The sequence below is a fragment of the Pyrgilauda ruficollis genome, unplaced genomic scaffold, assembly GCF_017590135.1.
Source record: "Pyrgilauda ruficollis isolate IOZ18807 unplaced genomic scaffold, ASM1759013v1 scaffold27, whole genome shotgun sequence".
NCBI classification, from domain to species: domain Eukaryota; kingdom Metazoa; phylum Chordata; class Aves; order Passeriformes; family Passeridae; genus Pyrgilauda; species Pyrgilauda ruficollis.
The window spans coordinates 5,685,017-5,706,976 of record NW_024524044.1 but is presented as its reverse complement, the minus strand read 5'-3'; the positions used below and the strand labels follow the sequence as shown (position 1 = coordinate 5,706,976).

Below are 21,960 nucleotides of genomic sequence, written 5' to 3'. Positions count from 1 at the left end.
GACATAATTTATTCCAGTAAAGTTTTAATTTTAGCTCTCTGTGTAATCAGAGTGTATCATTTTAATTATTGTAATCTCTAAGTCAGCCCGTTAAATACCACTCTCCACTGGACTGTATGTTCTGTTTAAAAAGTAAATAGAACATTCAGAGAAAGATATATTTGGTACATTTAGGACTAAATGCTATATTTTGGTTTTACCTGGCGGAGCTCAATGTCCTTATACTTTTGTTATAAACAAATAAAGAATTTCACTTTCTAAATAAAAAGAGTGCATTTGAAACAGAGGATTCAGTATAATCTTACAGAGGGTTTATTTTAGTAATACAAAGAAATCGTTTGTGTGCTCTTCTACAAAGCATGAACGTGTTCTGCTAGTAATTAGGAAGAAGAATACATATTGTTCAGAAAAATATAAGATGCATTTAGACTTTCTAACATGAAACCACAGCATCACATTAGAGAGCAGAATTCATTTGTGTGTGTCAGAAACTTATGTCTTATTCTGAAACAAATGATGTGTGCAGTATGAGATTAATTGCTAAAAGCAGAAATAAAAAGTGATCAAGCTAATGTATGTTTTTGGTATGCATTTCCTCTCCAAAACTAAATGAACTTCCATGTAATGGAAGCAGATTAAATCTGTTACATGCTTGTAACTCAATATGCTCTGAGGATCAGATTTCTACCGATTTAGCTTGTTTAGGAAGCTCCTTGTTTAACAACATACAAAGAAGCATTTCTATAATGTGTGCTTTATTTGTCAAAACTTAGCTCAGGACTCACATGACATATATTTTGCATTAGGAAACCAACCAGTTTTGTATAGTGTTGGTTATATATTTGTACTAACAGTTAACAAAAGGATTTTGGGAAGTTATATCTGCTAGATTTGAACATACATATGTATTTGTATGGTAACCCACAAAATATTTCTGTGGCTAGCTTCAACATTATTATTTTGCACAGTATTTTAAATTACTTACTTATGATAGAAAGATCATGTGCTTTTGCTGGCATGCTAGGATCTCCAGTCCTGCTTATTTAACCTCATCTCCACAGGGTTGTTTACACTTTCAGAACGTGATTTCAATTTACTTTAATTTTCTCAGAGACTTTTGTATTTATAAAAGCTGAGCATCTAATGACCTCTCTATTCCTGACATTTCCTTTACTCTCCACTATGAAAAAGAACAAAAACCCCAGTGTCCCATTTCTGTTCCAAAAAAACTAAACTGCTTCCTTCAGTGGGCTGGTCCTTGTAATTGAAAATGGCAACCAGATGTTTACAGAACACACAAGAAATTTTCCTTGGGGCCTTTAGTCTTTATAATTGTTTGCTAAAGTTAGTTGGATTTCATGGAAACTTGTCTGAGGCTGAAATAAACAGCAACTTGCGGCTCCTCCTAACTAAAAAGTGAAAAATTGAAAAAAAGAAAAAAAGAAATAAAGAAAAAACAATTAAAACTAATGTTTCCTACTCTTGTTGATGTATTTCTAACTCCACAGAAAGCTAATCACTAAGGGAGAAAATTTGGTTCTCTTAGTACTTACTTTACATGCCATCCCATGAAAAACATCCCTATTTCACAAGATACTATGTGAAATTTTTTTCACATAGCTTTGCTTTCTACTTTCTCAAAATTCAGCCGGCTATTATCTAAGCACAACTGATTTTTGCTCCCTTCCCTTTTCCCCACTTCCGTCAGGAAGATATTCTCATAAATTTTGGGGGCTTTGAGAATATTTTGCATTTTAAGAAGACGCTCTAAACTACATGTTGCTTGTTCCTCCAAGCTCTGAGTCACCACAGCTGATTCACACCTGAAATCTCTCCATCTTCTGTAGAAATCATTTTCCCTCTTCAGTTTTTTGTCTGCCTGATTTTCTCAAGGCTAGTCATAAATTCCAAGAAGTCTGCAAGACCATCTTGTTACCCCACCAGGGGACTCACTACACCCAATAAAATCTCTTCACCTAATATTTCAAGACATCTAAGATTGAATGCTCCACAGCTCCAGGGAATCCATTTGATTACTTCACTAGCTTTACTCCCAAAACAGATTTCCTAATAACTACTTTGTTGTAGTACATCATGCCCTGATTACTACAGCCATGATGAACAGATTGTTCTTTTTTCCTTGGCAGCAGAATTCGTTAACACTTTGTGTTAACAAGCACCTCTGTTCACCCAAACATACCAGCCTTCACATTCACTGAAGAAAGAGCATCACTGTGTCCTCCTGTCTCTAGCACCTTCTCTCATTTTCACTAATTTTGCTGATATGGTATGTCTTGAAAAATGAAAAACGGATGTCTGACAGTCACCAGCCATGGCCTGAGGGCCTCTGAAACCCATGGCTGTAGTTTATATTTATACTCTAGACTAATTAGCAGCTTTGAGGAAACTGTTACTGGCTGCACTTACGAAGGAGCACTTCTGCAAGTGCTTGCTGCTGGCCAGATGTCAGCAATTAAGCTGATACTTTTCCTTTAGCCTCTGGTCAAAAGTATGAACAGTGAGGAGAACAGTGAGAGGTGATACTAAATATGCTCAAGGAATAACATAAAGCTATACAGCAAAGAGCATGTGTTTCATCCTAATTCTGACAGTGAATCACACAGTTTCTATCCTAGTTTTCTCCATCTCTAACTGATGTGGCAGCATTTTCACGCCTTGTATCTCGAACTGCAAAGCAAAGTGAACTGACTAATTTTCTTCCATGAAAAATGTGAATTTCTTTAAAAAGTAATTTTTCAAAGGATACCAAACAAATCAAAATTAAAAACTGACAAATATTGACTTCAAAAATTGCTTTTGGGGAAAATCAAATGAGACTTTCCTTCATCTGTCCCCACAGCTGCTTTTTCAGACATTCAATATATATAGAGAGACAACTTTGCAGCTAGCATCACTCCACATCAACACCTGTGCTTGCTCCTGCAGCCTCATGTTCCCTGACATTCCCCAAACACCAGCTTTTACCACAGGGAATGACCACCGCTGTGTACAAAGCAGCAAATAACTCTCTACAGAGAGCTAAGAGAGGGGCAGCAGAGGCCTTATGTTCCATAATAATACAATTCTCAAACCACCATTTTACAGCAAAATGAGTTATACCTGAATATATTCATGTGGCTTTATCAGTGAGGGGGTATTTACTCCTTGCTGTAATATGTAGTAGTGCCACTTTAAATACCAGACAGATCTCTTGACCCAAGCACATAAAGAGAAAGGCCAAGATTTGTTCAGATTTGCTCCCATGGGTCTGTTGTCTCAATCATCTCTTCCTGTCGCTGGTGCAGCTCCACCCAAGCACCACACCCACATCTGCAAAAAGCTAGATCATCCTCATAGTTACTGGAACTAGGGCTTAGTTTACACAGGCAATTATTTAAACATAGCATGCTCTTAAAATGGCAGAAAACAGACCATAATCCAGTGTATATTGACAATGTCAGAAAATAGGAAATAACTACAGATCTAATATTCTTTGCAATATATGTAAATTTAAGTGTCTATGTAGTATATGATCCATACTTAACAATGTCAGGAAAATGAGTAGGACATGAAAATGGTGTTGATTTCTGTGGAAATTGACAGAAAAGGTAAGTATTGAACAAAGCTAAGATGGTTTCAATACTTATCTTATGGAACAATAAATCACACAAAAAATCCCAACCCACATCAATATTTGTACTGTAGTGATCTTTCTAATGGCATGGCTAAAATTTAATCTTCAGCGGATGTCATTCAAACTGCAAAAAGAGGCAAGAGTAAATTTTAAATACTTAACTGCAGTATTCTGAAACCAGGAAATGCTCATGTAAAAGCAATACTATGAAAATGGTTTATAATTCTTTTTTTAAAGTCCCTCATCGCAATTGCCAGAGCTTCCACAAAATTACTAACACTCTAAAGCAGCAGGGAGCATATAATGTTTTGCTGCACTCAGTTTGTCAGCAGCCTGAACACCTATGCTTTTTTCCATGGCCAAACTGATGGGCTACCACTGAGCTTACGCACAATCTTGTCCATTCCAAGAGCTAGTGGTAATGACAGAATTTTGCATGTTACTGCAGAATGAATTAAAACTGGCCAGTCAGATTTGTAACATACAACTGCACACATTTCTTGGAGCCTGAAGTTTGTTGAGATTTGCATAACTATTTGTAAAGGTGAAGAATTGAGAAATGAAGGAAATGTCTATTAAGGGAGGGTCACCAAAGAGTAATGAGGCAGGCATATTCAGCAAAGGACAGAAAAACTGATGGCTCTGTAAGGAAAGATAAAAGTAGTTTATTTATCTTTGAAGATGCCATCTGGGCATCTGGGCCAAGTATGGAGTTCAGGAACGATTCAGGCAGCAGGCAGTAACTAGAGAACATTATTCTTGGAAGGCAAAAATGCCAACTAGAGAAACAAATTTATGAGATAAAACCTCCCTTTTAAAAATGTTGTGAAAATGTTGGCAGGGTAGCACAGAGTCATAGGGACACACACATCCTGTTAATCTTTACGGTGGTAACAGATGAGAACGTCTCAGACTGGAAGAACAGGGAAGAAGGCAGAAGACACTGGAAAATATTTGGCAAGTTCTTCTCTGGTATTTGCCAGTCTGGGACGATCTAAGGCGGCTCTGAAGCCAGGTGGCTCATCCTACTCATCTCTGATAGAGCAACACAGCTCTGTCCTGGGCTGAGGCAAGGAAGTCCAGAGGTTTGTACAGCTCATTATAGCAAATCTCCCCTGAGAAAGCCTGGAAGTGTAGGGCTTTCTCACTCCTCCTTCTGATCCTTTTATTATTTTCCATGAGATTGTGACACCAATTTCAACCCCCTCCAAGGCTGTGGCAAAGTCTTATCTGGTTCCAGAGGAGAGGCAGATGTTCACATTTTATAAATTAAGAAGGAAGGGAGGGAGGGAAGGGAGGGAGGGAAGGGAGGGAAGGAAGGAAGGAAGGAAGGAAGGAAGGAAGGAAGGAAGGAAGGAAGGCCAATCACACTACCTGGCAGACCAAACAAATGTGCCATTTGCAGATGTGCTGGCCAATACAATCTGGTACCTTTCTTATCAGCTGTTATGATGAGCTGTTTGCTCATCAGCAACTTCTTTTGAACGGCTTACTTCAAAACAGATTTACCACAGATATTTACTGGAGGTACTGACCATGTCAAAACAGATTTCCCAAGGTGGTAATCCCAGCTCTCTCCAAAATCTGACAATTCCATCATCTGCTCCTAACACAGTTCTCACACAGTTCCACCTCTCTATCTCCCTCCCAGCAGCAGACTAAGAGACACGTTAAATTTACAGCAAACTGGCTCATTTAGGGCTGCTGCAAAAGGAAGTGTCAAAGAGCTCAGAGCAGGCACAGGTATCATCAGCCCATGGAATTTTCCCTCCATGTGGGTTTAATTGCTAAGGAATGGTGAACGCACAGCCACTTTTTGTTCAAGCAAAGCTGTTTGAAAATTCACTGACAAAGCTATTTTTCAGTAAAAAATTAGGGATTTGAATAATTTATGTTTTACTGCAGAATACATCTATCTGGATTTTTGACAGTAAACCTATAAACCATGGTCTCTTTGCTGTGATTAAAAAAAAAAAAAAAAAAAAAAAGGTTCTTCATTTTAGCCAACTATTTTTCAGTTACCAAAACTCAGAATGGTTTTAGTTGGTTTGTAAGAAGTGAAAAATTTCCACTGAAGAAAACTATTCCCCGGATGTTTCTCTCTGACTGCAAGGAACTCAACACAGTGCTTCAGCCCAGGTGTTGAGGATCTTTCTGGAAGATCCGTGTGCAGAACTGTCACATTTGGGTTCCCAACAGCAGCAGAACTGGTCCAAAAATTCTTAGCAGGCCAGCACAAAAAAAAAGTTAGGAATGTTTTGTGGTGAATTTTTTTCCATATATGACTTCAGCTAGAGTCTTGGCTCTCAGCCATTCAAAACAAAAAAAAATCCTTTCAAATTTAGAGTGAGCTTTGAAAGACACATGAGTAAGAAAGATTGCACACAAATAAAAGCAACTGATAGAGCTGCTAAGTAATAGCAAGTAACAAGAAATTACTCTTTTTTTAGATTTTTCACAGCACTCATACTCTGTGTTTCTCAGTTCATTATCTGTGTCTTTTTCATTGAGGCCTAAAGGAGCATATTTTTAATGACATATAACACTCCTATTAGAAAAATATTATGCCAAAGCATAGCTCAAAATGCCCTTCTCCAAAATAAAGAGTACTATTCCATCCAGAAGAGTAAACCCCATCATCTACTGGGGAAGAAAATTGACTTTGAATGAAATTTGCTTAGCTGTGAGAAAAGATCATTGGGTTGGTATGTAGACATGCTCTATTACTTATTTCTTGTTTTTAAAACATAACCTTAAAGCTAGACACTTATTTAACGTGAGAATAACTTATTTAACTAGAGAATAGTTAAAGGCAGATTTATGCTGCCATGAAATGGCAGTAGAGTCTTACTCTTTGCCTTAAGTTGGCAAGCATTTGACTTTCTTACATAATCCAACATCTGCTGGAAGCTGTGGGATGTTTCTGGAAAATACCTGACCTTTTTATTATTTTTTTTTATTATTATTACTGGAAAAACACTACAGGAAGTACTGATTCTGGCCTGTAAAGTATAAATATCCACAGTTAAGCTCATTTCTGCAGAGGCAGTATTTGGAGTGTGAAAACTGTACAGGAGAACGTCAATCTGAATTCAGCATGTAGGAAAATCTAGTGCAGTGGGTTTTTTTCTTTTTTTTTTTATAATAAGTTGCAGCTGAATTTGGCATACCCACTTCCTTGGCCATTTGAAATAAAAGTATTTCACAGAGATGGTACACACGGAACCCAGAGATACTGACTTTCCCCTGCAGTCCATCTGATATTAGCAAAGCCTGCAAGACATGGTGTGTCTTGTCACTCTGAGATGGAAAGAACTCAAGGCAAGAAGCGGCTGAAAGGTGACTAAAAAACTAGACTAAAGTAAGAGTGAGATGAAGACAATTTACTACTTCTTGATACAGCCTGTCAAAGAAAACCACATGTACTTCATTTTCAAGAAAGTTTCTTAGAGAAACTTGAAATTAGTGATGGAATTTTGAGCAATCTCAAGCATGCTAAGTAACTGTAGTTTTAATCTATGAAATTATCTGGTTTGGTTAAAACTCAAAGCCAACCGGAGCACTCTGTTAGCTCCAGAAGTATATCCCAAGCCTGAATGATGCAAAGAGTACACCCTTTAGCACAAGAAATATCAAACTACACCATTTTTCTTCTGGCAGAATAGTAGCCTGTATATTTTTTTCAAAGCCTTCCATTTCCTGAATTGACTTCCAAGACCAAATTGGCATCACAGTTTCAGTTCATACCTCTGGGAATACTCAAACATGGCCATCACAAATCTAATCGGTGCCCAATCTTCTCTATCAAGCACAGTGTAACTCTACACAATAAAGCTACAGTCCTTTGTGCAAGAGATCAGGATTCTTCAGTAGACTGCTTGAAGTGTGGATCAAATTTCAAGAGGAACTAAGAACCAACAGTAATCTATCCCAGATTCAGCATCAAGTGCAAAATGTACTTGTTCTATATTGTGTTCTTTAACAAATTTACAGAACAATCAAAACATTACTAGAGGAAAAAATAACCTTCACACAAACAAGTTTTCGTTAGGAGAGAAAAGGATAAGGTAGAAAATGTAGCAGGTATGTGTTTTGTTATGAAACATTCTATTGAAAATCCCTCAGTTATGTTGATGAAGTTGGTATGAGAAGTCATCAGGAACCAAACTGATCTGATTTAATTGCCAAGACTATGATGAACTACTCTGCTGCATTTTTTAAAAAAGGATATAGCTAGTGGAAGAATCACCTAACTGTGGAAAATTATCCACACATCTGAGAAGGGCTAGAATTTGGCTTCTATCATTACTTTTATCAGAGTTTTTATGCTTTATGTTTGTTGAAGAACACTGGATCAATTCTACGTTTAGTGACCGCACTTATTAATTAACATGTTAACTAAGTGCAATTATTCTTACCGTGATAAGCGCCCTCATGCCTCAGCTCTTCCACAAGTCCCCTGCTTTCAAGGACTGTGACCGTATATCCATGTTTTGCCAGGATGCGCTGACAGAGCTGACGGTCAGTTTCATGGTGAGCAGGAGGTGCATAGAGAACTGCTCTTCTCGTCTGGCTTCCAAAGTGCTGGAGAATGGAGGCATCGATCTACAGCAAACACAGTGCAAAGACAATGATGGTAAGATAGGCCATTCTTTAGCAGTACAAAATATGGTTGTTGTTTTTCACAAAACACATCTGTAACTTACTGTGGCAACAGTGAAAATAGTTCTAGCATAATTAAGAATTCACTTTATATCAGGGACTTTGGACCACAAATTCTATTTTGTCTGCCTCTCCATTTTTTCTACCTTCATTTTGAACCGATACTATAAAGGTTTGAAAGCTCTGGACTTTCAAGGACTCAAGGATCTTTAAACCATATTCTTCCCATGGTGGAAACAAGTTTTCCTGAAATCTGGGCTGCTCTGGTGAGCTGGTAACAGCAATTACTATCTGACTTTGACTGTGGTCACCTGAAAAGAGAGGTCTTGGGAGGTGTCATGTGAACTGTTCCAAGGAATGCGGCTCCTATACAGATGGTAAGTGCAGGCATCTGAGTTTTGCTATGCAGCGTTATTAAGAAAAATAATAGGAGTACTGGGGTAAAATCATACACAGGAATCCTAAACAGAACTGGAGATTACTGTGCTCTAGAAAGTTAAATGTAACCTTGTCAATCCTTTATTGCCTTATTAGTCTAACACCATCTAGGCCATAGGAGGTCTGGCAGAGAGAATTATATATAACAGCAAGTGGAAAGGTAACTGATGTCTCCAATGAATCTCCAGGAACACTTGGGATTATCTACTGCTTACTGTCTTCCCATATAGTGCCTAGAGACAATGGCATCTAGAGAAAACCCTTCCTCTATATCTAGCCTGGGGTATGAGCTTCTTAAAAGAAAAAAAATTAAAAATAGTCAGCCCAAACACACATAGTTTTTGGTCATATAGTCATAGTGCAAACATAACATTAATTTCTGAAAAGGGCAAATCACTGGGCTGTTCCCATCAGATCTTTGGGTAAGTGGGATATTTTATGTCTTAAATAAATGTGGCAGGTTAACCCTGTCTGGAAACCACATGCCCACCAAAGCCACCCTACCACTCCCCTTTCCAACTGGACAAAGGGAAAAATACACTGAAAGTCTTGTGGGTAGAGATCAAAATAGGGAGAGATCATTCATTGATTACTGTCACAGGCAAAACAGATGCAGCTTGGGGAAACAGATTTGTTAGATAACAAATGGAATTAGAGTGAGATAATCAGAAATAGAACCAATACACCATTCCCCCACCCCTCCTTTCTTCCCAGGTTCAACTTCCCTCCCAAACTCTCTATCTCTCCCTTAGTGGAGAAGGGGCGCTGGGACTGGGGCTTGGTAAGTTCATCACACATTGTCTATGCTGCTCCTTCCTCCTCAGCAGGAGGACTCCTCACACTCTTCCCTTGCTTCAGTGTGGGGTGCCTCCCATTGGAGACAGTCCTTCATGAATTTCTCCAACATGAGTTCTTCCTACAGGCTGCAATTCTTCAAACTGGACCTCTTCAGCTGGACCCAGTCCTTCAGGAACAGACTGCTCCAGAATGGGTACTCCATGGCCTGCTGGCGGATCTCTACTCCACTGCAGACCTCTGTGGACTGCAGGGGACAGCCTGCCCACCACAGTCTTCGTCACATTCTGCAGGTAACTCTCCTGCAGAATGTGCCTGAAGCACTTCTTCCCCCTCTTCCTTCACTGACCTGCTGTCTGCAAAGTTCCTCCTCTCATACATCCTCACTCCTCTCTCTGGGTTGCAGTTGCACAATCGCTTTCCCCCCTTTTTATATCTGTTATTCTAGAGTTGCTACCACCATCACTGATGGGCTCAACCTTGGCCAGTGGCAGGTCTGTCTTGGAGCTGGCTGGCATTGACTGTGCGGGACATGGGGGATGGGGAAGCTCCTGGCAGCTTCTCACAGAAGCCACCCTAGTAGCTCCCCACCAAAAAAAACCTTGCTGTTCAAACCTCAATAAAATAAAGAATAAAAATAGGATGCTTGGTGTGGGAATAAAAACACCATTAAAAACCAAGACTTTATTTTGGTGAAATATATTTGTCTTTAGGATTGAAACATACCAGCAGTGATTAAATTCAGGACATTAAATTAGTTCTGTGCAAGTCTGTGAATTTCAACCTGACAGTTGTCAGCAGTTTAAAAATTAAGGGTTTTTTTTTCATAACTCCTTATTTTAGTAAGCCTATCACTGGAAATAGGAAGCACTACACAAACAATTTTTTGCACAGTAGACTAGACTGAAAAAAGACAGATACTTTTATACAAATAAATATCATTCAAGATGTGTCCAGTTGTTTACAGGCCTGGGATCTAGTGCTAAAGTCACTCTTCTCAGCAGTGTATCCCCTGAGTGTGGGATGCAGTTTTATATTGTGCTTGGCTGAAGTATAAGCTTTTCTGCAGCAGTAAAGAGCACAAACTATTTCAGAGCCCTTTGCTTCTAACAACAAATGTTCTTTTGCTCCAGAGCAGTCATTGCCCATGGAAAGCGCCAGAATTATTGATGAAGGGACCCTGAAAAAATCTCAATACAACACTATCGGAGTCTTCCACATATACCTGCTAAATGTGCAACCCAAAACTAGTTTAGAAACTGAGATATTCAAGTAAAGGTTGATCACTTGCTGGCCAGAGTAAGCACACATAGCACAGGGTGAAGTCATCGGAACTGTGTCAGGTCACCTGTTTGACAGCGTTCCTGACATCCCAGAATTTTTAAAGCACAGTGTTCGAGTCTCAGATGGCTCTTGCCCACCACAGCAACGTCACTCTTGTCCCGTTCTGCCTTTGCCCCTCCTTCCTCTCCTCTTATCTCCTCTATTTCCTGTTCTCTTGCAGCGCCAGCAGCTGCTGGCAGCCCTTCCTCTCCATTTCCCTCCCTCCCTCCCTGTTCCTAAATCCAACCCTTGTCCCAGCCCCCTCTTGTGCTCTCTCTCCCTTCTCTTCTAGGCATTCCAGCCAAATACTTCCTACTTTCCATTTCACGTGGAAGAAACCCAGAAGATAGAGACTCCTCTTGCTTTATTTTGCAAGAAAATTCCATTTTCCATCCCACGTGTGCTGCAGGGGCCAGCGCTGCCGGGTGAGCTGAGGACATGTGGGGAGTACGGAGGGACTGCAGACCGGGACATGTCTCTGCTCCCGTTCCATTCCTGCTGGCGATTATGGCTTCTCCCGCTGCCGTCCCTCCCTCCCGCGCCACCTGGGGCGAGGGTCCTGCCCTGAATGTGGCGCCACTTTGCCTGCCCCCACCCTCACTAACAATTACCACACATCTATTATGCCACGAAAACACACCTTTCTTCGTGGAAGCAAAGCCTCCCGCAGTGTCACCTCTGAAGTATTTTGCTTCAAACATTAAGAGATGTTTGCCACGATGGTGATGCCAAGCACCAGCAATGGCTCCATTCCCCTGCGGCCAATACTCCGGGGACAGCATCCTCCACTGGCACATCTGCTGCAACAGGCCTTGGCCCCGGTGCCCTCCGGACCCGAGGGACGAGGCACAGGGGACAGGGACCAACCAGCCCCGAGGTGTCCCCAGGGGCTCTGCCCGCCCGCCTGCAGCGGGATATGCCAGGGAAGATCCCGCCTCGGTGTCAGCCTTGATGCAGAAGGCATCTTCCTCAGGTCTCTGGGGAAGGGCTGCACTGTTTACAACGCTCTGGTTTGGCAGTGGCGAATATTCAACAGAACACTTATAGCAGCATAGGAGAGGAGAAAAAAAAAAAAAAAAAAAAAAGAGGAAGTTCAGGCAGCGGCAGTGACCTGGGTCATTTCCACAAAACACAAAGGAAATGGCCCGGAGTGGCTCCATGGGGCCCGCGCAGCGTCCGGCTCCCACCGGGCGCCGTCCCCGCGCTGGGTGATCAGAGGGCTTGCGAACGCCCTCACGGACAGCCCTCACGGACAGCCCTCAGACAGAGCACAGCACCGGCTTCTCCGGGGGCTTTTCTTGCGGCACTCACTCCGGAGACACGCAGAAGCCGCTGAGGCTGCTGCAGTCCGAAGCCTGCTGCCGCAGGGCTCGGAGGGACCGAGCAGGGACACACACCCACCTGTGCCCCAGCCCCCTGCCCACCGCCCGGCCCTGGGTCCCGGCCCTTTTATCCTGCAGCCTCCCGAAGAGCCGCAACGGCGTCTCTGGGACATAGAAGCAATTCAGCAGCCTAAATTTAACAGCTTGACCTGATGTCTAATCTGGTACTATTTAATAATATGAAGTATCTCCACACCTTTTAGGGCACTTGCTTGAGGTCCATGCTTAGCATTGCCAAATTTATTTTCTCTGCCCTATTCTTTCATAGCTATTTGCAGTCCAGGTTATACATGCAATGTGTCCTCTCTGTTTGTTTGCCAAGGCAGTGCAGTGTAGGGTGGGTTGTCAGCTACACTGATTTTTTTTTTTTTTTTTTTAAATCTGGCCAACTGCATGCTTGTAGCAAGTGATTCCATGCCTTTTTCCAAAGCTTTATGCAAGATGCCTTGCATCACTGGACATGCTGATTTAGTTACTACTAGATGTTTTTCAGAATTTCCAGTATTATACCAATAACAGTCATGTTTATATATTTAAAGAGTCTGCTGGTTTTCATAAAATGTTTCTCAATCATAAAAATGAGGTCTGGGCAGAGAGCTAGTACAAGAGAAGCAGCATACAATAGACGAAAATAAGCTGTTCACATATTTCCACTATTTATGGTTCTGAATTTTTTTGCATTCCTGTGATTTTAATGTACGACAGACTCAGACACACACAAAAAATAAGGGTTCATAACATTTTAAAAATTTGAGAATAATTGGTAAATGGTCAAATATTCCCATGTCCTGACAATTTTTTTAGCTCTTCCTCAGTTTGAAGACTCAGACTATTAGGAGGTCAGTTAATGACAGATTCAATGTGTCTTACATGAAAGGGATTTCCAAGAACATCTGCAGCCCATGTCATACCGAGAAAATGGTGTGTTTGTCTCCACAGAAATTAATGAGGCTTTACAGCAAGGCTGAGATTTCCCATGTGATTTTGGATGAGACCTGTGTCAGCTTTGACATGATATACATGCTCTTGCAGCTTACAAAATACTGCACTTAGCTGAGTCACTGACCTCATTTTAGGGCAATTGGCTGTTACACAGATGATCCACAGCCTGAACAACTGGTCCATACAAACCAGAATGGGCTGTAAAGTAAATAAAAATGCATAAAAATGAATTTTGTAATTTTGTTTTCACTTTACAGAATAACATGAAAAACACAAAAGAAAACAAATTGAGCTCCATTAAAATTTATTAAAGATTTTTTTTTAAATTGTGTCAAATGTATACTCCTTTGATGTCTTAACAAACAAGATAAAAGGCCCAGTTTATATAACATAAAAGCTGAAAAATTATGTAACCATCCTTTTGGAACTGAAAATAGACATCCATTTTCAGAGTTGCAATTCTTAGTTCAGTCTGTCTGCAACTTCCAGGGAGCTGTGAAGTTCTCTATTAAAAAGAAAATGTTTTGACATTTCCCTTGAAACTGGTATATCCAATTCTAGGTTATGGATGTATAAGGATATAATTGATTCTACTAGTCTCTGAAGATTTCCTCTATTGTACAGAATTTCTGGGTTGCTCCAAAAATCTAGAATTTGGTCAGTAACTGAATCTTATGATGTATAATTACTGTTTTTGTTTTGGCCAAGAAGAAAATAGTGAAGATATTTCAAGTTGAAGAGAGCAAAACAGTTCCTTGGCAGCTCATTCAAATTCCAAGAATATTACATAATTCCATAAATATTGATGCATTGTCTATGCCTGGAAAAGAAGCAAATATACAGTTTGAACTGTTGCCATAGAATTTCACTGACCATCACTTCAACTGCAGAAACAAAATTCTCCATCCTAACATAATGACCCTACTCATGACAGCCTAAGCTTCTCTCAGGAAAGAACTCAAAAACACTGAATCATCTTTTCAGCTACCCAGCTCTGGTGTCATTAGTCCCACATTAGCTTGTGCTGAGTACAAGCAGCCACTTTTCACACTGAGCTAGCCAAGACTGTCAGAGACTTGGTCCAGTAGCTTCAAGTGACTTGACTACAGCTTACTTTAACCCCACTTCTCCCTGCAGGTACTGAGCAGCTGCAAAAGAGATGAGCCACTGTACAAACCAAAAGGCCTTTGCATGAAAGCAGAGTGCAACAAAAATACCACAAAGGAAAACCGGCCTTATAAAAACAAGGCCAGCACTATTAGCAATATTCACAGGCAGTGAACAGCTTAAATTCCCATTTAGCTAGCAAAGGAAGTCAGCATCTACTTTTGCTACTAAATACCACCTAGGAGAACAACATTACAAAAAATACATGAATGGGACTCCCAGAAAATATTGCACTATTATTGAACAGCATCAAGAAGAAGAGTGATAATAAAAACTTAGCATGTGGTTCTAATGCCCCAAGCCCCTCATTTATGGGACTATGAAGATGTTTATTAGCTCCAAATGTGACTTCTAAATTCCTTTTTGTGTTTGCATAAGAGTTCATAGAAATAGTAAGTTGTTCATACTACCATTATATTTTAAAGTGTGCATAGCTGCATCACTTTCAAGAAGTAAGAGAGAAGTTAATTTCCTGTTTCACTTTCTGGAGGATATTTAAACGTGTTTGCATTATGTTCTGTTGAATTTCCTAATCAGAAAGGACTGGGTTGTAGAATGAAATGGCTGGAATGTAGTTCTGCTTTGAATTGTTTGTTGGATAAATACAGATCAAGCAATTACATTATTGGCATTACTTTGATGGCTGTCTTCTGGTGATATTATAAATCCAAGAGCAACACTGGAGTTATTTGCACAGTCATCACCAATGCTGAGCAGTAAGTACAGAGCTATTTTATCAAAATGCTTTTTGCTTTATGCCAGCATGTAGTACATGGTACCAACGGCCCTGTCTTGAGAACAGACAATGAGCCAATACAACACCTCGTTTTGGAGGAAGTTTCAGTGAAGTATAGAAGTGAGATTCTGCCTCCATTTGCTCCTCATGTGTCTTTCTCAAAGTTCCCTTCCTGCAAAGCCTCCACCCTGCCCGTTTTTCCTGACTGCTACCACAATAGCTGTGCCCTTTATCACCAGAATATCTCTAGCTGTCTGCTCAGTAAAAATAGTTGTTTCCTTCGTGCCATTTCATTTTACATTACAAAAGGGGAAAACAAATGTCCTGCTTTCATAGGGGCAATGTGAACGTGGTATCATTCCAAGGAAATCAGTCGCTATACCGCTGATACCATACCCTCCTATGTTGATTGCTTTCTAGTTGCAACAGGTTTCATACTAGCAGAGCTCTTTGTTCTTTTGTGAGAAGTTCTCATTCCCCTACTTATTCTACAAAATAGCTTTTAAGTTAAATTTATTTAAAAATGTACCAAACCTTAAAAATGGATCAAACTGTATTATGCATAATGCAATCTTGTCTATCCAGAGCTCTCACCACACTCCATTCTGCGTAATAGCAAAAATCATCTCTTCTCATTCTATCCAGCTTCAATTTTCCTCTTTCAGATATTTACATTTCAAAAGTTCTCATTAGCTTTGTCTTCTTTTCTTTACACTTCCTTTCTCTTCCCTTGCACAAAATCAACCATCTCTGTACACAATCTGTTCTGTACTTTTAGGTTACTATTACTTTGCAGCTGTAGTTCCCTACTCTCCTACATCTGTTTCCTTTCCCCATGCCTTCTTCCATAACAGTCTCTGCTCCTATCTCCTTTGTTGCTTGCTTATTCTGTCTGAAGTGGACATATTCCATTAAAAAAAAATCAATAGAAAAGGAGATGTGTCTTTAGAGGATGAAATTCATTAGAATTGTTTTTAATGTCTGCATTACTTCATGATGAATTTTGTATTACTTACAATCTGATTTCCACTGACTGTGAAGTTCAGCTTTCTGCCTCTGACAGAGTGGAGCACTCAAGTAAAGAGAGGATAATTCCACTCTGGATGTTCAGTGATCTAATGTTCTAGTAACATTTTCTCAGCTTTTCAGTAATTTCGCTGTCAATTTTCAAATATAGATGCCTGGCCCAGTAACCCATGCAAGATGTTCAACTGGATCTTCCTCTAGATGTTGGTGAAGACTAAACCATAATGTTTTTACTTTTTCTTCCCCTTCTTTTTCTACATAGTATCTTTGAGATACGGCCACATCAGGCTGTCATGATCTTGAACCTTTCGTACTGTCCACTCCTAGGAAATGATATTCTATCCTGTTTGTTCAGAATGAAGCCATAAAAAGCCTTTTCTTATCTTTGCTGTTTGCTCACTTCAGTATAGTTCCTCTTTGATATACATCTTTTACACAAAACTTAAGTAGCAGGTTCAGGGCCTTGAAAGGAATACAGCTTTTTGACACACCTGTGGTATTTAATTTATTTGGATGCCAGCCTAACCCACTCATCAAGTTCTCATATAATCAGCTGTGTATCTTCTCTGTTTTCTTGTTCTCAGCTGGCCCAAATGGCCAGGGGATGTGAAGCAAAAGTCTGATGAGTATCCATTAAATAATCTCCTTCAGAACCCAATTTAAAATGGGAATATCCTTGTTTTTTGTTTAAATACATTCACAATGGCTGGAAAGCTAGTATGCCCAAAAAAGTGCCCATCACAGGAGTAATAACTATAAGAGGTCATTAATATTTTCCTCCTCCTTTTTCTCCATCTGTGGAAGAAATAAGGAAAAGAAAGAAGCTTGCTTTCCAGGACCAAACAGAAATTCCCATTGCCAATATGGTGAACCAGGCTCACAATTTGAGCCTGGATGTAAAGCTTAATGGCTTGGGAATTAGACGTTTTAAGAAAAAAAAAAAAAAAAAAAAAAAAAAAAAAAAAAAAAAGAAAAGAAGTGTTTTTGGGTCCTCTCTGACTGGGAAAGCAACTGAACACCAGGTATCTGCCCTCCTAAAAGCAGTACAGTCTGAATTCCTTCTACCCAGCAGTGGTACAGCATCTGCCTGGGCAAAATTACTTGTGTGCAGAGACATCTAAATTGCCTCTGGCTGAATTAATTCTGTGAGTGGAAGCACAGCTTAACCAGATAATTAGTTCTTCTCAAAACTGGCTAAGAAGCAGAGTTAAATTTCTTAAGATAAGCGTAACAGTATTAGAGCTAGCTGGCTGGTGCCAGAACTATTTCTGGCACAATACCATGCCAGAAAAACCACACAGAGGGCTAGTATGGGCTTTCTTTTTTTTAATTATTTTTGTTGTTGTTGATACCTATTCCAGTTTTGATGCTACAGCACCAGCTCTTCTCCTTACTATATATTCACAAATATTTCATCATTCCTGCCCTGCTAAACCTGCAGACAGCTTTCTGCTAGATGTGATGTCACTCTCCACTGCCTTAATGCTGGAGAATCAGAAATAAGCCTTTATTTTTCATGCTTCCGATATTAACATTTAATTTTGTACTAGAAAATGTTGACCTCTGTTCCTGTGAATTTAAAGCTTCAGGACAAGATCTCTGGCAGCTTTTAAAACTGTGTGATACCAGAGCGAGGAGTACTATGCACTCTGCCTGGTTTTCCAGGCTATGAATGAAATCTGCATTTTTGCAATTTAAAAAAGACAGCTTGCACTATGTGCCCAACAGGAAGTGCTCCATCCCAGAGCATCCTCGATGACACATTTACAGATGTAATTGACAATGTCCATCCCCATGCTTCTTCCACACCTGTCTGTAAGTCTTCAAAATGAGGTGAACGTTGGTATCAGAAATACACTGGCAAAGCTAGACTTTTCCTAAGATCTCTTTCTTTGCTTTCCACAAATGGCTCATAAAAGATGCCAGGGTTTTTTGTTTGGTTTGGTTTTGTGGGGTTTTTTTTGAGGCACTTAGTTCTATGCATACTCTGAATGAAGAAATTATTAGATTTTGGAAGGGGATTTTCCCCCTGTGATAACAATCAGAACCAAATTCTTACAACAGGCTCACAGTACTAATTGTTTTTCTGGAGGAAGCAAGAACAAAACCTGCCCCTATGCAGAAGAGAATCTGCGGTGTGACATGCTATCACTCAAAACCCCTAAACACTATGTGCTACCTAAAAAACACTATCTCCAGCAGGGTCTTGTTTTCCTTAAAATTTATTCATGAACTTTGATTTCATAAGACATGTGGCAGTGTTTGCTTTAAGTCACTGTTTAACTGTATAATAGATTCTTTTTAATGCATTTAAATTTTCTTGCTGGACTATTTATTGAATAAGAATACATGTATGACTAGTTAATTACAAGTGTGAATAACTATATTTTAAAGTATTTTTCCAGGTTCATACATGAACATTTTAACCAGCACTTTAATGAAAACTTGTTTCCAAACTAGCTCCCCTCAGTGGGCACATGACTGTAAAATAAAACAGTGTAAAGTTTCAACAGTGACATCTGTCTTAGATGTTACTGAGTGCCCAATAAAATCAAGCCAGATAACAGTTCAGCTATTTGAATAAGCAGTGGATGAAAACACACAGTTGAAGAACACACTTTCAAAGCAAAGTAGTAGAGATTTTTGGTGAGGTTTGTCTTTTCTATTCTCTGAGATTATTATTCAGCCCACACAACCAGCAGAGAAAGTTGAGAAACAGAGAGCAACTTAGAGTAACATCCCAACATGTGCAAGACATTTTGTTCATCATGCTCTAGAGGAAGAATTCAAGACAAACAGGGAGCCAGCTATGGGTGGTCTTAAGAACTTGAAAAGGAATGTGTTAAGGTAGCACAGCCCTGGAAAACTTATCTGTAAGGGTTAATGTACCTACATCTGTACTACAGCTCCAGAATGTGCATGTCATAGTTACATTCAACCACATATGCTGGAGAGGAGTAAGTACAGCATGTTGTAAAAACAAAAGCTTTCTTCTCATTTCAATTGGCCAGCACACCAAGTTGGATGTCAATCTGCATTTTTTCTCAGGCAATTTGCAAATGAAGACACTACATATATTTTCAGCCAAGCAGCATACTAGCAAAACTTTGCCATTATTTCACCAGTTCTTGCAGACATTAAGTAGCCCAAGGTATGAAATGTTCTTTGCCATTACAACAGCAGTGAGTAAAAAGGAATGGACTGTTTCTATAGACATAAAACAATACAACCTGCATGTCAGCTGTGCTTGTTTCCCTTTAAGCTGTAATTATTTATGTCATATTGCAGATCAGATGTGAATCTGGGTTCCTAGTGTACTAAAAGGTCATTAAAATGTAAAATTATGACAAATGCAGCATGTGCTCTAAGAAAAACACTCAGTAGTTTAAGAGTTAAGGTTAAAGAGCTCATGCCACAGTTATTCCCCATATCTGTTTTTGATTGTTGCAGAAGATGCACTTTACAACTGCTCTCCTAAAATCAATATTACTGACCTTTTAGACTATGAACTCTGTCTAATCAAAGAAGCAGCCTGGTACTTTTTTTTTTTTTTTTTTTAATATTTGAACTGCTTTATGTGGTTGCTGTCCATAATTTGTGAGGTCACAATTTTTTTACAGTTCTGCAAAAGTTGTATAGAAAATGTTAGCATAATGATAGCACGCTGTGAAATTATCTGCTGCACTGTTAGCAGCTCCTCTGTAGGACTCAAGGAAACCTGAAACATTTGTGCTAGTACTGATCACATTCCAGAGTAAAAATAACTACTCATTCTGGAGACCATTTAACAAACTACATATTCCAACAAAAGTAACAGTGTCTCCATTTGTTAGGTTTTAACACCCATCTTAGGAACTCTATACAAAATAAACATGACGTCAGGTAACCTATGGACAAAGTAAAATTTGTGAGACAAAGATTCCAAAGTATACAGTGTGATTTGAAAATCTACTTTTATTACTCAAATGCAGTTTTGCATTTGAGATGCTGAATTTAACTTTTATTTCTCAAATGCAGTTAAATTCAGCTTCTCAGAAGAATCCCAGTAAAGTTCAGAGCTGACAAGCAGATAACTTTAATACAGGGCAGTTGCAGTCCCCGTGCCAATTAACAACCTCAGTCACTTCCATGAAACCCCACTGGCTCCTGATTTACGTGCCTGTACTGTAAAGCCTCTAAACCAATTCCCAAAGCCAAAATAAAGCATGGTCTGTGCAGCAAACTGAAATCTTCCTGGAGTCACCGAGCAATGCCATATTTAAGTTGGAGATTTCAGGATTCCTGTGTTAATAACAGCACACTGAAGAGCTGGTAATGGAAATATGCTTGTGCATATGCTGCTGTCATTAGATCACCCATTTGTTTGTATACAGATCCCAGACTTCCAAGCTTAGGCTAATTTTAGCTGGACTCAGATGATCCTGCCAGACTTGCTATCCCTCGCTTTGCTAATTATTGCTCAGCACTCTGCTCCAGCTGACTTACCTTTTTCACTGTCTCTGAATTGCTGCCAGGGAGGAAGCAGTGAATGGTGCTTGGGGAGACCTCCTTGTATCTTCCTCGCTGTGTTTTAGCCAGTTTGTTGGGTGCAATCCCATTAACAACTGCTGAAAGGATGCTGCTGGTCATGAGAGGAGTCAGGGTCTGGCAGAACAGACAGAGGGCCACCACTAAGGCCAGAAGGAAGGGACGAGGGCGACAAAGCCTGCGGCATCTGGGGACTTGCCCACACACCATGGCCTCTTTGCCGACCTCACTTTGCCCTTTGCCACATTGCAGATGCAGTCCAAGTAGCCACGTCTTGCCAGGGTAAAAACGTCAGAGGCACACTTCACCCAAAACTAGCATGAATTTTCCCATTGCTGCTGCTGAGTGTTTTTCTGGTGCCAGGCAAGAAGTCACAAGTTCCAGAGGAGCAGAGGTTTGGGGAACACCTTCCCATGGAGTTACTGGAACAACCTGTGAAAAAACAACAAGTGAGGAGCAGCAAACAGCAGCACACCATGGGGCATCCTGCAAGGAGCCGTGGAGAGCTCTTCCATTCCATTCCATGCTCTCAGGAAAACAAACCTGCCAGCAGACAGGTGAGGAGCAGAAATCTTCACCCCCTTTGCAAAAGGAACTACTTATTCAGCCACACAATAGTATTCAAGAAAACAAGAGGTTAAAGCTTAACATGTCCTGTCCACAGCTGAAAAAAGTAAGAGAGTGTACCAACTTTGTGAACAATCGTTTGCTGTTTTTTCTCTCTTGCATTCTCAATTCCCACTTTGTTTTTACAGTTTCCTTCATTCCAGTCCTTTTAAATTTCCTTCTTCCTGTTAGAAGGCACAGCTTTCTCTCTAAAAGTGATAATTTATCTGAAAACTGACAGACTATGAAGATTTTAATTAGCATTTGTTTTGTCCAGATTGCAAGTTCAAAGTTAGGTTTACTTACTTGGTTCTTACCCTGTTTGAAGTTTTCCGTTCTCCTCTAATGGGCTGCTGATTAAAACCACTTGGAACAACCCTGGCTCATGATCCCAGCTCGTCTCACACACTCAGGAGGCAGGCACACGCACATAACACACACCATCTGAAGCCAGTTGGACCACAGACTTCATATAAATAAGGGCTGGACTGCTCAGAGGGTGGAGCTAAACTGGCTCTGCTCGGAGCAGGCACAGGATTTGGAGACACAGCCTGAAGCCTGGATGGGGAATGAGAGGTGTCTTTGCTCACGCTGCATGCCTCGAAGCCACCATCACTGCAATTTTTAGAAAACTGCTGTTACAGTGATTAGCCTAATTGAAACAATATTAATACCTTTCAGGGAGAAGCACTTGCAGTATTTTAATCCAGATTAACAAAAAA

The 21,960-nt window shown here is 40.1% G+C and overlaps 1 protein-coding gene across 6 annotated transcripts in view; it reads right to left on the bottom strand.

Moving 5' to 3' along the window:
* Window positions 1-21,684, bottom strand: part of CPED1 (cadherin like and PC-esterase domain containing 1) — a 145,615-nt gene extending 123,931 nt beyond the window's left edge. For 5 of the 6 annotated variants that reach the window (XR_005955466.1, XM_041471578.1, XM_041471581.1 and 2 more), the window contains exons 1-3: window positions 21,545-21,678; window positions 20,591-21,064; window positions 8,053-8,239 (exon numbers count right to left, since the gene is read on the bottom strand). Coding sequence is in view for 5 of the 6 variants with exons in the window: in XM_041471578.1 (XP_041327512.1) it covers window positions 8,053-8,239; window positions 20,591-20,842 (439 nt within the window). In the remaining variant the exon portion in view is untranslated. Of the gene's footprint in view, window positions 1-8,052; window positions 8,240-20,590; window positions 21,065-21,544 lie in introns of all 6 variants that reach the window. The other variant, XM_041471579.1, reaches the window with a different exon arrangement.
* Between the last annotated feature and the right edge of the window lie 276 nt (window positions 21,685-21,960).